Source organism: Melospiza melodia, chromosome 14, assembly GCF_035770615.1.
Source record: "Melospiza melodia melodia isolate bMelMel2 chromosome 14, bMelMel2.pri, whole genome shotgun sequence".
Classification (NCBI taxonomy): domain Eukaryota; kingdom Metazoa; phylum Chordata; class Aves; order Passeriformes; family Passerellidae; genus Melospiza; species Melospiza melodia.
Window position 1 is genome coordinate 10,688,095 of NC_086207.1, and position 13,226 is coordinate 10,701,320.

Genomic DNA, 13,226 nt, shown 5'->3' on the forward strand with positions numbered 1-13,226 from the left:
ATACATGAAATTCTTGCACTGGAGGGGACTTAATAACAGTTTTTGTAAGTTAAAAGAAACTAAAATTGAGTTTTGATTAAGAAAAACAGGATGGCTACTTTAATAGAATAATTTAGTCCAAGGAATTGTGGAAAAACAGGATAATATAATCTTCTTTATTTAACTATGCTACTTCCTTTAAAATATCACAGAAAAATATTCTGAATGCTTGGTTTGTGCTCTGTAATTGTCTTTTTAAGGATGATTTGTTTATTTCCAGTGCATACTGGAATTATAATATTATATTATAATTATATATAATTATATTATATATTATAATCATATTATGCATACATAATACATGCATTAATATAAGCAAAAAACCCTTGCACAATTAAATAGGTGCAACAATACTGTATTATTAACTTCCTTTCCAAAAGTGTTTTTCCTGAAAAGCAGGGCTTATACTGGTAAAAGCACAGTTTGTGACTTTTAAAATCTATTTTCTGACTTGTGGTATTTAAAGAAAGTTATCAAAGATGATTTAGGTCAGTACCATATCACCATGTCAGGCATAGAAGGGAAACCCTGTATTAGAACCTGTACTCAAAGAAAATTCATATATAACTTCATAATTGTTAAGAACTGAAAGTGTTTAGGAGTGGGAAGGAGAAAGTGATGGTGGCATTAAATGTTTGACACTGAACTTTTTGTTGCTGCAAAAGCAGACTGAATTCTGTAACAAATTAATGACTTCCTGTGTGTTTATTACAGCTCACAGTTTTCTCCCCGTGTTTCCCTGTGGATATAGTTAGCACATCAGGATTCCACTGGTTCATTTTATATCTATGGATGCATTCTTATGCACAAGCACTTTCTTTGTGTATTTCATAAGGGTGTATTTGGAAGTGCTGTAAAAACCCAAGCCCTGGAGCATTAAGAAATGATGAGTCTTTGATTCCTTAACAGCCTCTAACTCCACATCGTGCAGCCAGGAGTGCTGTGCTGCAGCTGGAAGCTGTGGGGTGTGTTTGGGATGTGTCCCATGTCCCCCTCCATGCTGCAGTGCCCCTGGGAGCTCTGAGGAGCTGCTCACAGCCCCTGCCCTGTGCTAACGGGGTGTGAGTGAGCACTGACAGCTGCTGAGCTGCTGCTCTGGTGTGCCTGGCGTCTGGACGGGGTGGGCAGAGGGAATGGGAATAATTCACCATGGGAAAAAGCAGAGGAAATCACTTCACATGTTTTGACTTGGTTTAGATGGCTTTTGCTTGTTAAGCCAGTTCTCCAAGTCACCACAAGCCTGAAAGCAGACAGAGCAGAACAAAAACATCTATAAAACTGATGCAACATAATTTTTCTCTCCCCAAATCTATCCCAGCTTTAAACAGTATTATGAGGCTATCAGGGAGGCTCAGCAATTGCTGCACACCCCAGGGAGCTGTTACTGCCCTACCTGACCCCAGTAATGCCCCACAGTGAATTGAAAAGACATTTAAATGTATAATCCCATGAAGAAGAACAGGTAATCAGTAGAAAGGCAAAACCAGCAAGCTCTGAGATATACTTTGGTTTTCCTCATTTACCTGGAAGGTGAATTATCATGGAATCATGGAAAGGTTTTTGTTGGAAGGGACCTGTAAGCTCATATGGTCCAACCCCCACTGCCACCTTTCACCAGACCAGGTTGCTCCAAGCCCTGTCCAACCTGGCCTTGAACCCTTCCTGGGATGGGGTGTCTCTGGAAGTGATGCTCAGGGATGGGGCATCTCACCCTTTTCTTGTGAAGAGGAAGAAAGAGAAATTATGAAACTGGAGGGAGTCCCCATCTAACCCCACAGAATCATAAGCACTAAATCAAAGCAGCCAGATAAGGGCAGGGTGTTCATCACCTCCACCTTATGAAATCCATTATAAAGTAATTTTTTGAATAAAAATAATTCAGAAAGCTATGCTTATAATTTCTCATAATTGATAAAGTCAACTAGTGGCAACTGATAAATTGACTTTTCTAGGAGTTTGTATCACCTTTTTTCTCCCTTTTTCAAATAAAAAGTTCTCTGTCCTTCATGAGCTCTTTCCATGTCTTGCATTTACCCTTCAACCAAATGTTTGATTAAATGACCTCAGAATATGTTTTATCTTTTCAAGATGTAAAAAAATGCATCACCCTGCATTTTACATTGACAACAGCTTGGTAATCTATAAAATATAAAAAAAAAAAAAAAAGTTGTTCCAAAAAAATAATAAAGCAGATCCTAGAAAATGGATATATACCTTTTTTTTTGGTACAGTATTTCCTTTCCTTTCCATCACTACTGATTACCCAAGGCATTGGTCTTTCCAAACACAAGATTTTTCATATTTATTTATCCCATTCCCATTCTAATGCATTCCCTGGTCATGCACTCTGCTGCAGTTCAGGGACACCGTGCTCAGAGATGTGTAAAACATTGCATATTACTTGTAAATCTTGTTCACATTCTGTCTCAAGTGAATTCCAGCCTGTGATTGTAACAGCACAAATCTCCTGCTCTGACACCCAGGAAGGAGCTGGCAGGGAGGAGCCACATTAACCCTGGATGATGAGCTGGCTGTGATGCCACAGGGTGCAGGGCACTGCCACCCACCTTCTGCCTCTTTCAGATTCTCATGAAGATTTCTAACATGCTTTAGGGTTAGTCCAACATTGTAAACCCTTTAAATTTTTGTCAAACTTTCCTGGTTTTCAGGAAATTTGAGGAGGAATGAGCACAGACCCTTATTTTTTAGGGTAACTTCCAGTTGCTTGAGGAAAAAACCAGAGTGACTTCAAACCATAAACAGGAAGAAGAAACAGGAAAGTCAATCCCACTGCCATGAAGGCAGAGATTCCCCACATCCCCAGCTCTCAGGGAGGGCACACTGGCACCAGTATGGCACCCCCCAGTATGGCATTATGGGTTTACACTCTCCCTTGCTCAAGCCCTTTACACCCACACAGAGATTTAAATCCATCCAAGTTAGATACTGGATGTTCCTAATAAATACTGGGCAGGAGGGAAGCACCAAAGACAGTCAATACCCTCTCACCAGGACGGTTTAAAATGTTCATAGCAGAAATAATGGCAGAGGGAATGAAGTTCCCTGAGTGGTTCCTTTCTCAGGAGATTTGCTTTCCTAATACTATTATTACTCTTACAACTAATAATAATTCACTTCATTTTTAACCCCTTCCATTCCAGCCCAAGGAAGGTGGAGACCCCAACGTGGTTCCAGTGCCTACTGACAAAACCAGTCCTACCAAAGGGGTTTGCTGGTGTCACCAGTTTCCCACCAGAACCCCAGAATGGTTTGGGTTGGAAGGGCTCATCTTGCCCAACCCCTGCCATGGGCAGGGACACCTTCCACTAGACCAGGCTGCTCTAAGCCCCATCCAACCTGGTCCTGAACACTTCCAGATGAAGAAAAACACCATCCTGATCTCAGAATCACCAGCAAAGCAACCAGTATTAACTAGTTCACACTGCCTGATCCTCAGTGTCCTAGAAATCTCTCTCTGATAATGTTTACAGGATTTTAAAACAAAATGTACCCAAGCATTTAATGAGATTATTATTATGCAAAACCTACAACAATGGCTATCACTTTGGAAATGATTTCTCCTTACTAATGAAATGCCTCTGATCTTTTTTACAATAGATTTATGAGTGATTCATATAAAAATGATAAAAACTAAATTAATCATGGGTCCTTAAATAACTTTCTTTGATGCTTTTAATAATTCATTTCTAGAGACAAGCTAAAAACTTATGCTTCATTAATATTATTTGTTCTTGGTTTTACACATCACTTTAGTCATTTACATGGAGAGAAATTCAGCCTTAAGCAAATGCTAGAATACTGTTGCAAACATAGCCTGATGGGGCATTAATTTATCTTTTCTTGTTTTTCTGCTCAAAAAATTCAACACAACATGCTGCTGAATCAAAAATTTTTTGCCTTGAAAATATGGACATGAATTTCTTAGATAGTTGTGTAATTATAATATAACAAAAAATGGGTATGTTTTACATCCTGAGAAACTCAGAGAAAACATTACAAGGAAAATGAATAGCAGGTACATTCCTCAAAAAATGCAAGTGGATATAATTTCTGTAGTTTTCATTATGACAAAATGTGAGACTATATATTTAGAATATATGGTCAGTAGTAATTTTGCACTTAACCTCTATTTTAGAGCCTGTAAATACATTAAGAAGCTATAAGCAATTTTGTAAACTTTGATTTGAAAGAGAAAAAATTTGGTTGTAAATATCCAACTTTGTGTAACTTTCTCCCATCACTGCAGTATCTAGGATGGCCCAGGGTTTGATCATTTTAATGGCCCTAATTCCATTAGAAGGGAATTAATGGGGTTATTCACACATGAGCTTTTTATTATTTAACAGTGAATCTGCATTAAAAGCATCAACATGAATACATTGTCTTCATACAGACTATTTTAATGAGAAAACTAATCCCAGTGACTTGCACCTTAAAGGTTGGCTGTTTGCTTTGGGTTTCAAATATTATACCTGGGAAAGGGACATTTTCATGAGCATGCATGAAATGTGTCTCAAGACAGGTGGGCACAGCTCCTGTAAGGGCCATGGGATGCACATGGAGGTGATTTCCCAGGGGATGGGGAAATCCAGCAGTCAGGGCTGTGGTCTGGAGCTCTGGGCTTGTCCCTGGGTGGGATGTTTGGTGACAGCAGGGCTGTGCCATCCTACCTGACATCAGCAGAAATGCAGAACTCTGTATTTACACAATTTATATTGTGTAAATATAAATATATAAAATTCTATTTTTGAACTAATGACCCAATGCCAGTGTGAGTTAAAGTGTACAGATTAAACTGAAATGAGTAATTAAAGACACTAATGAGTTTAGGCTATAGCTACCTGCACTACATTTGTAATTCACCAAATTCTTATCTACCTCTTCACCATATTTGTTTTCTTATGGTAATCTTCTCTTTCACCATGCTTCTGAAGGAGCAACTTATATTTATAAATTATATCAATTTACACATGTTTCTCTGGAGATAATGCCAAATCATGTGAAACAATACCCTATAAATACTATATGCATTTGACTCCATGAGGAGTTTATTTTATTTTCAAATTGAGGAATGCTTTCATAATCACATACTTGAGAAAACATATCACTTGTTCCTGGGAGGCAAAAGTATATTATTTTGAATGATGACACATTTTAACCACTTCACTTTTGTAGTCAGAAATCAATTTATAGCTATAACAAATTTATCAGTTTCAGCTACATTATAGTTATTTTCTGCATGAGAAAAGTTGATGTGACTTTATTAAAGTGGAACTGCAAAGGGACTTCTAATGGATAAATAATATGGATGGGTAATTTATGGAGAAATAATATTTTTATGCTAAAAGCAATCTTAAATGTTTGCAAGAGAAAGTGTTTAATTACATATACCATTAGGATGGCTCTTTTGCAATAGCTATGTGACAACTCATTAACAGAGCTCCCATAGACAGGACATGACAAATTGTTACTAGCTGCTTATGAAAGCTTCTGATTAAGAGAGCAATGAAAAATAATAAATATTTTGTTGCCAATCAAGATATCACATAAAAGTGATTTAACTAATGCAGTTAAACAATGAGGCTTTATAGTTATGTTCAATCTTTCAGTTCTGTGCAAATTTAGGCTTATCTAGGTTTTTGTTGACTATCTCAGTCCCTCCCAGTATTACCTTGGAACACACGTCACCTTCTCATATCACATTTGTCATGAATCTGGAGAGAATAAAGCAACAAAGGACACCTCAACAAAGCCTACCCTCTGCTGCTCTCACACCTGGTTGGCAGGAATCTGTTTTTTCAGACTTGAGCTTCTAATTTCATTTGATTTCTTGAATTAGCATTTAGAAGAGAAAGAGTTTAATTGAAATATAATACCAGGACTTTTCCAAGTGTGTGACTATCCTGTAGGTCTGTATGTGATTAGCAATGTGCCAAGAGCAGGGAGGATTTTCTTGAAGTTAAAAAGGTACAATTAATCTCCTGTTGCACTTCCAATTAGCCAAATTGCCAACCTTATTGTGAAAAGCAGAAATGCAATTGAGTTTCTGCTTGAGGCGTACTAAAGGAAAACTGGAGTAATTTAATTAACTACCTTCAAGTACATTAAGAAGCACACTGCCTTTACTTTCTGCTGTCAGGGCCTTTAAATAGATTATTGTTTAATGTGAGTTTGTGTACCACGTAAGGCTGACGCTTTGAACTGTCTGCTGCCACCCCCTGACCTGAGCTGTTTGGTGTTCAGGAAAAGACCAAGATGAATGGAGGGATGGAGCACCTCTGCTAGAAGGGAAGGCTGAGAGAACTGGGATTCTTCAGCCGGGAAAATAGAAGGATTAAGAATGACATAATTGCACCCTTCCAGTACCTGAAGGGAACCTACAAGAAAGGTGGAGAGGGACTTTTAAACAAGGGCATGTAGTGACAGGAGAATGGGGAATGGATTAAAAGAGAGTAGGATTAAATTAGCTATTAGGAAAAAATCCTCCCTGTGAGGGTGGTGAGGCACTGACACATGTTTCCCATAAAAGCTGCAGATGCCCCATTCCTGGAAGTGTCCAAGGCCAGGCTGGATGAAGATTTTGGAGCCTGGTCTAGAGGAAGGTGTCCCTGCCCATGGCAAGGGGGGTTGGAATGAGATGAGCTTTAAAGTCCCTTCTAACCCAAGTCAGTCTGTGGTTCTATGATAAATAAAAGGCTGCATTCAGCAGCTGAAGGACCATCCCTGCTGCCACCAAGTGCTTCAGACATGCAGGGGCCCATCCTCAGTAGCCAGAGAGTAGACATGCCTGAGCTCAAACATCCTACATAACACCCCCCGGGAAAGAGGAAAAATAAAAAATGGCCAAATTGTGCCTCGTCAAGCAGTCAGACCAGAATACAGACAGCAGTGTATATACAGAACATAAAACATTTACAGAGTGTAATTAAAGATGAAAAAGTTGTGGAGGTGTTCATTAGACTAGAAAAGTTGATGTTCACTAGTAGCAGGTGTTATATGACAAGGTGATAGAGGTTATAAACTGGTATGTGACACATTAAAATTGAGGCACAAATCTTGTTTTTTCTCCTTGTAACAATCTCAGAATGGTCTTCTGGTATAGTTTCTCAGTGACATACTAGTCGAAACAGATCAAAAAGTGATTTTTTTTTGCTGTATTACACTCCATGGGAGTGTTGAATCATTCAGGAACCAGTCAGGCTCATGTGCAAGGACATAACTCTGCCTCTTAACATAGAATCAACAATGAGAAACAGAATTATTTCTAAGCAAACCAGAAATCCACTTGGGCCAGTGCTAAATTATGTGAGGAACTGGCATTTCAGTATTCAACATTCTGTTTAAAACAGTAGGAGTTGCAAACGAACCCTCAGAGCCAAGTACCATCAGTCCTTCAATAATGTGTTTCTACTCAGGTTTTTGGAATGTCATTTTGTGTCCAGTTCACACAGGAACTTTAATTCTTTAAGATGTCATCATAACCAAAATTTCCTAAATGTAAACTAAATACATGAAATTTTAATTATTTTGGCCAACAAATCCTAATACCACTCTTTAGCCTTCAGAGGCTCTTCTGCATTTGCATGCCAAGCTCAAAGCAGTGACAAGAAATACAAAAAATTTTAAAAAGATAATACTTGCTGTGATGAAAATAAAAAGACATTCAGATGGTTTTAATTACTAAGTTTGTGCACACAGTAATTGCCTATACATGGTGCACATGATTTTCCTGCTAAGGAAGAGTCAACAAATAAAGCTCTGAGATTCTGTGTGCAGTTCTGTCCCATGTGCTGTAATTTTCACATTTTACTGCAGAAGAATAAACCAAAGATTTTTCCCATTTCAGCAATCCTGGATTCACAACAATTTAGGGAGCTATAGTATTGACTGCAACAACTCTGAACTGAGTGGTTATCAAATTAACAAGAACTGAAAAAAAATATAAATCAACTCTTGCTGCAGTGTAATTAAAATAAAATCTGATTTACCATATACTGTAATGAAAAGAGAAATGAAATACAGACCATATTTTTGTACACTACTTTCCACTCTCTCTGTAATTAAATGTTATTAAATAAATGAGTAAGTTTATACCATCATTCAGGTATTGTCTTTACTACCAACTATGACTCCGAGATCAGACCAGCACTGTGAATTAAAAGAGATTCATCTTCCTTCCTGTGAGGGCATCGCCACACCCTGCTGAATAATCTCATTTTTAAACTGCTTGTCAGAAATAACAGCCAAGGAATGAGAGAGAAGAATTGACTCAAAGGCAAGAGAAACAGGAGACAAAAATGGATTATATGGTTTAAGGAAAGGAGAGATCCATAGCCACCACACAAATGTTTTGTTTCATCTTCTTGATGAACCTGTTTCATTGTACTGGGAAAGACATCCCTGAGGAGTGAGGGGTCTGTAGAGCTGTTTTCCCCCGAGTTTTGAGGTCTCTGGAGCACAGGTCCAGAACAACGAAAGAAGCACCAATGAAAGATAGAAGCATAATTTTATGTAACTTATTCCAAGTACTCCTGCTCTCCCCTGCACATACACTGCTTTGCTTTTTATTCCTGAGACATATTCACATAAATCCTAAATATTGCACCAGCTTCCGCTTTCCGTAACAGTAAGATAAAAGCTGCACCCTTACAGCCACCACCTGCTAAAGGAGGCCATACTCAAGGTGTGACAGACAGTGACAGGAGAGGCTCAGGACGTACGTTGATGTCCTCCAGGTCGAGGAAGTTGAGCACGATGCCGTTGCGCTTCCAGACGATGGGCGGGCGCAGCGCCCCGCGGATGCCGCACGTCAGCACGGCGCTGAGGCCGACGGTGATGGTGCTCACGGTGACCCGCTGCTCCTCGGGCAGGCTCAGCTGGACCACCTCTGCAAAGGGCAAGAGAACAGGCACAACATCAAACACCACACAGGGAAGCTGCTCCTCCTCTCCCCTCTCTGACTTCCGCTCTCATCCTGAGAATAGCTTTGGAGGGTTTTGGCAAGGAGATGAGGTGCTCATGATATATGAAAGAAACCCCATCAACAATAAAACCAAGTAAGAGACAAATTGAATCTGTCTCAATCAAACTCCTTGCATCCCTTTCCTGAATCATCTTAGCTCCTATGCTCTACAAAAAAAACCCCATCAACAGTAAAGCCAAGTCAGAGACAAATTGAATCTGTCTCAATCAAACTCCCTGCACCCCTTTCCTGAATCATCTCAGCTGTAGCATGAGGGCACTACGATGGTCAGCTGGCCAGCCTGGCTGCTGTACTTTATACTTAGTAGTTTATACTTAATAGTTTAAAGCAGTCAGGAACAGAAGGACAAACAAAGGCTCTCCAGCTTGAGTCCATCTGGGCTTGTTTCTCTACACCACTCCTCTCTACAACACTTTTCACTCCACTACCTCTCTTTGGTAGGAAAGCCTCTCAAAGGCTCTCCTACCAAAAATGGTACCTCAAAAGGTACCATTCTTGTACTTTTAAAAGGTACAAGAATGAGTCATATTTGTTCCTTAAGGAAGAATTAAGGTCAGACAGCTGCCACTGAAATATAGATAAACCCAGTTTCAAACTGCCCAAACACTGGAAGTCACTAAGCTTGAAAACTTGTTTACCAAACACAGCCACATATGGCACCTGAGATACAGATGTCTTAAAATATAAAAGCTTTCTAATATTTTATTTAAATAAAACCCCCAGTTATTTTGACTTATGTGTGCCACACAAAAGAAACTCCTGCCAGCTCTCTGAAACCACACTATGTCACATAGTTTCCTTCTGGCCACTGACATGAGATGTTGCTGCACCTTTTACCATGTGTGGTCACACAGAAAGGTCAGACCTGATACCAGAACTAGCCTGGGTGCAGATTGCCTTTATGTAGCATTTTGGCAGCAGTGACAGTGACTGGGCAGTCAGGCCACATTGTCCAAGCTCCCCTAGCCACAGCTTTGTAATTCACACAATGGCTTTTGCTTCCTCTCATTCCCAGGCTCTGCAATAAGTAAACTGTATTGCATGTAAATTATGAAGACTGGTCTTTCAAGGTAGTGGCCCATTGAGAGAGCAGGGAATGTTCACAGCTGGTGTTACTTTGCTTCAGCCACCTCCAAAACCTGGGCTGGGGAATGAAAGAACCTGTCCCAGCACCAAGGGTGCTCCTTCCTCATCTCCACTGGCAACAACAGCAGGAAAACATAAGAGAATGATGCCTCACCCAAGGCCATGTTCTGTAGGATAAAAAAAACCCTTCAAGCAGTGGTGACACTGTAAAATGACATACAGGGGTCAGGTTACTCCCTCCCATTAACTGGTAAAGTTACTCTTCATCCCATCCACTTACCTCACAACTCTGTCATTACATCCCACACAAGATCTGAATGTCACTTGCACGGAATAAAAATGAAAAAAACCCCAGTATCGACATTTGCAAGCACAATTTTCCACCTTTTCACATACTATCTAATTGAAAAATTGCTTTAACACCTCTTGAGAAGCAAACCTCTTAAATCTGTCACTAAAATATTCAGTGTATTTCAGCATCCTTGGGCAGCCTGGACAGACTCAGTGCTCTTGTACAGCAACTGATTGTGAAGAACTAGTAAAAACCTGCTTGTGAAAACATACTCCAACAGCTCAGCACCCCTTCTCTTCTGCTTCTTCCACCTAAGTGAGAAGCTAACGTGCCAAAAGTGTTCACCACTGTGGATCTGCGGCTGACTTTGGGCTGCAGGGTGCATACAGCATTGGTGTGTCTGCCAGCAGTGAGCACTTCTCCCACTTAAAATTCCCAGTGCTATTTCAGGAAGAGTACAAGCTGCTCCAAATAAAAGGTAACTACAGTTTTGATAGATGGTTGATCAAAATTAAGAATGTTTGACTAATGTGGTGCTACTATTTGTGTTATGGTGGCTCCCACGGGCATTACATGAGAAGACTGACACAGTCTGACCATCAAACCTTAAAAAGCAAAAGGGGAGATGAAGGAATATTGGGAAGACAACATTTAAGATCACCGAGCAGGTTAACTACTAAGCTGGGAAGACATAACATGTGAGTAAATCACACTGCCTTTGGGTACCATGGGCAGGGACATCTTTCACTCAACCAGGCTGCTCCAAGCCCCATCCAATCTGGCTTGAACACTTCCAGGGATGGAGAGTTCATCCCACCACCCTCACCCAGCTGCCTCAGGCATGGAAACAGCACATAGGGGCTAATAATGTAGTTATTTTCTACATAATGAAGAGCTTCTTTTAATGAATAAAATATTTGGAGTGCACTTGACAGGATAAAGAACTGATAATTACAATAATTTGTAGCATGCAGTAGGGCTAATGAGGACATCTCCTCTTGAGGAGGAATGAAATAGAGGGCCATTCATTTACAAGAGAATTGTTTTTTCATCTCACTGCTGTTTTCCTTAATTCCCTCTGCTGTTTTTCATGGTGTCTTGAGTTCCCTGGCACATGCTGGGCTTCCATAAGCTCCTTCTTCAGCAACGGATTTTCAGTGCTCTCTTGCAGTGGAATTTAAGGCTTCCTGCCCATCTTACAAACAATTGCTAAAGAGGCTTTGGCTTTTGCTTTTTAGAAGCACAGTAATGAAAAATACATTAAGGTTTAATTAAGAAGACACCTTGCACAGCTGCCATTCTTGGATGAACCATAAGAGGCCAAGAGATGAGCTTTTTTATGTTAAAGCATGTAATTAGCACAGACCACTTTAACAATACAAACACACTCCTTTTTAGAGTATTTCTATGGAGTATATTTGACAGCATCTTATTACTAGTACATTTGAGGGACTCTAATTAACATCTAAAAGCATTTCTACTAATACAGAATTATTTTGTGTCGTTTTAGTTATTGCTTTTTTGTTTTCAATAGAAAAATATTTCCTTATACAAGCAGGTAAATTGGGGAGGAAACAGGGTTCCCTAAGATGATGCAAGGGCTGAGCTTTTTAAAACTCTTTTAAAAGACTCAATATTAGGTTATAGAGCTTAGACACTGCTGCTGTTGGTTTATGTGCAAAAATTATTCAAGTCACCATAATGATTTTGTGTAGAACTTCTAGATTAAGTATTGAACACTGTTCATTTTATTCTTAAAAACCTTTAGGAGATAAAAGGATTTTTACCATGGGTATAAAACTGAAGAGAACAAATAGGCAATATTCAAAGGGTGCTCATTTGCAGAAGAAAACAAGCTGGAATTGAATTTGGTCCTAAAATCAAGCAATGTTATGTTCAAGTTATGTTTATTTGGAAATCCTGAAGGACGAGGCATCCAAACCATTTTTCTACATTCCACAGGTTCAACCAGTATCAGTCCTAGCTGACCCACAGTTACCAAGCTGTGTCACACTTGATACTCTGGGATTTCAGATGAAGTAGGTCCTCAGCTTATTCCAGCTGGAAATAAGTTCCTGCCAACTATTTTGCCATCAGACATAGATACTATCATCAGAGAATGGGATGCTATCATTCTTCACTCAATTTTTAATAGTTCCAGACAGGGGTGAAGCCTTTGTAATGGTCCCCTTTAAAAAGGAATTGGTGTAAGGATGTGCCTGTGTATCAGAGGACTGTGACTAATCCCTGATCATGTAGATGAGAGACATCAAATGTGGAACAAAGTCAAGGTCAGTGAAAGGCAACCAGGACCCCACAAAGTCTCCGCTGGTGATGGCAGCAGCTCAGTGCCTGAACACCTTGTGGTTCGGAATTAGGGCAGTGCCATCTCCAGACCCTTATTCAGGAGGGTAAGGGATCCCTCCCTGCGTGCTGGGGGTTAGTGCCAAGGGGTTATTCAGGGGAGGGACCACTCTTGTCCATCCTCTCCCACCTTTCCTGCCTGGTGTGATATTCAGCCCGAAGCACTGAGCACCTCTGGTGACCCAGCTGTCACCATCTTGATGTTCTTACATTAAACTTCTTGCAATATCAGGTCCCACAGTGACATTTGAGAATGTGAAATCTTAGTAATTCCTTTCCTTGTAAAAAGGTGCCAAGATATTGCTGAACATCTGTCCCTCCTCCTCTCCAGTGTTATTTAAGCTGGAGTTACACTGCACCTTCACAAGCTCTGCATACTAATGCAGCAGGTATTACCTGTTGTGCTGGTTTATCATGGAAATCTTTTTCTCTGCTGTCATT

General features: G+C 39.9%; 1 protein-coding gene across 4 annotated transcripts in view; it reads right to left on the reverse strand.

The window, feature by feature from the left end:
• Positions 1-13,226, reverse strand: part of FSTL4 (follistatin like 4) — a 301,128-nt gene that overhangs the window by 29,867 nt on the left and 258,035 nt on the right. For all 4 annotated transcript variants that reach the window (XM_063168677.1, XM_063168673.1, XM_063168676.1 and 1 more), the window contains one exon: positions 8,781-8,947. In XM_063168677.1, coding sequence (XP_063024747.1) covers positions 8,781-8,947 — 167 coding nt within the window. The remainder of the gene's footprint in view (positions 1-8,780; positions 8,948-13,226) is intronic.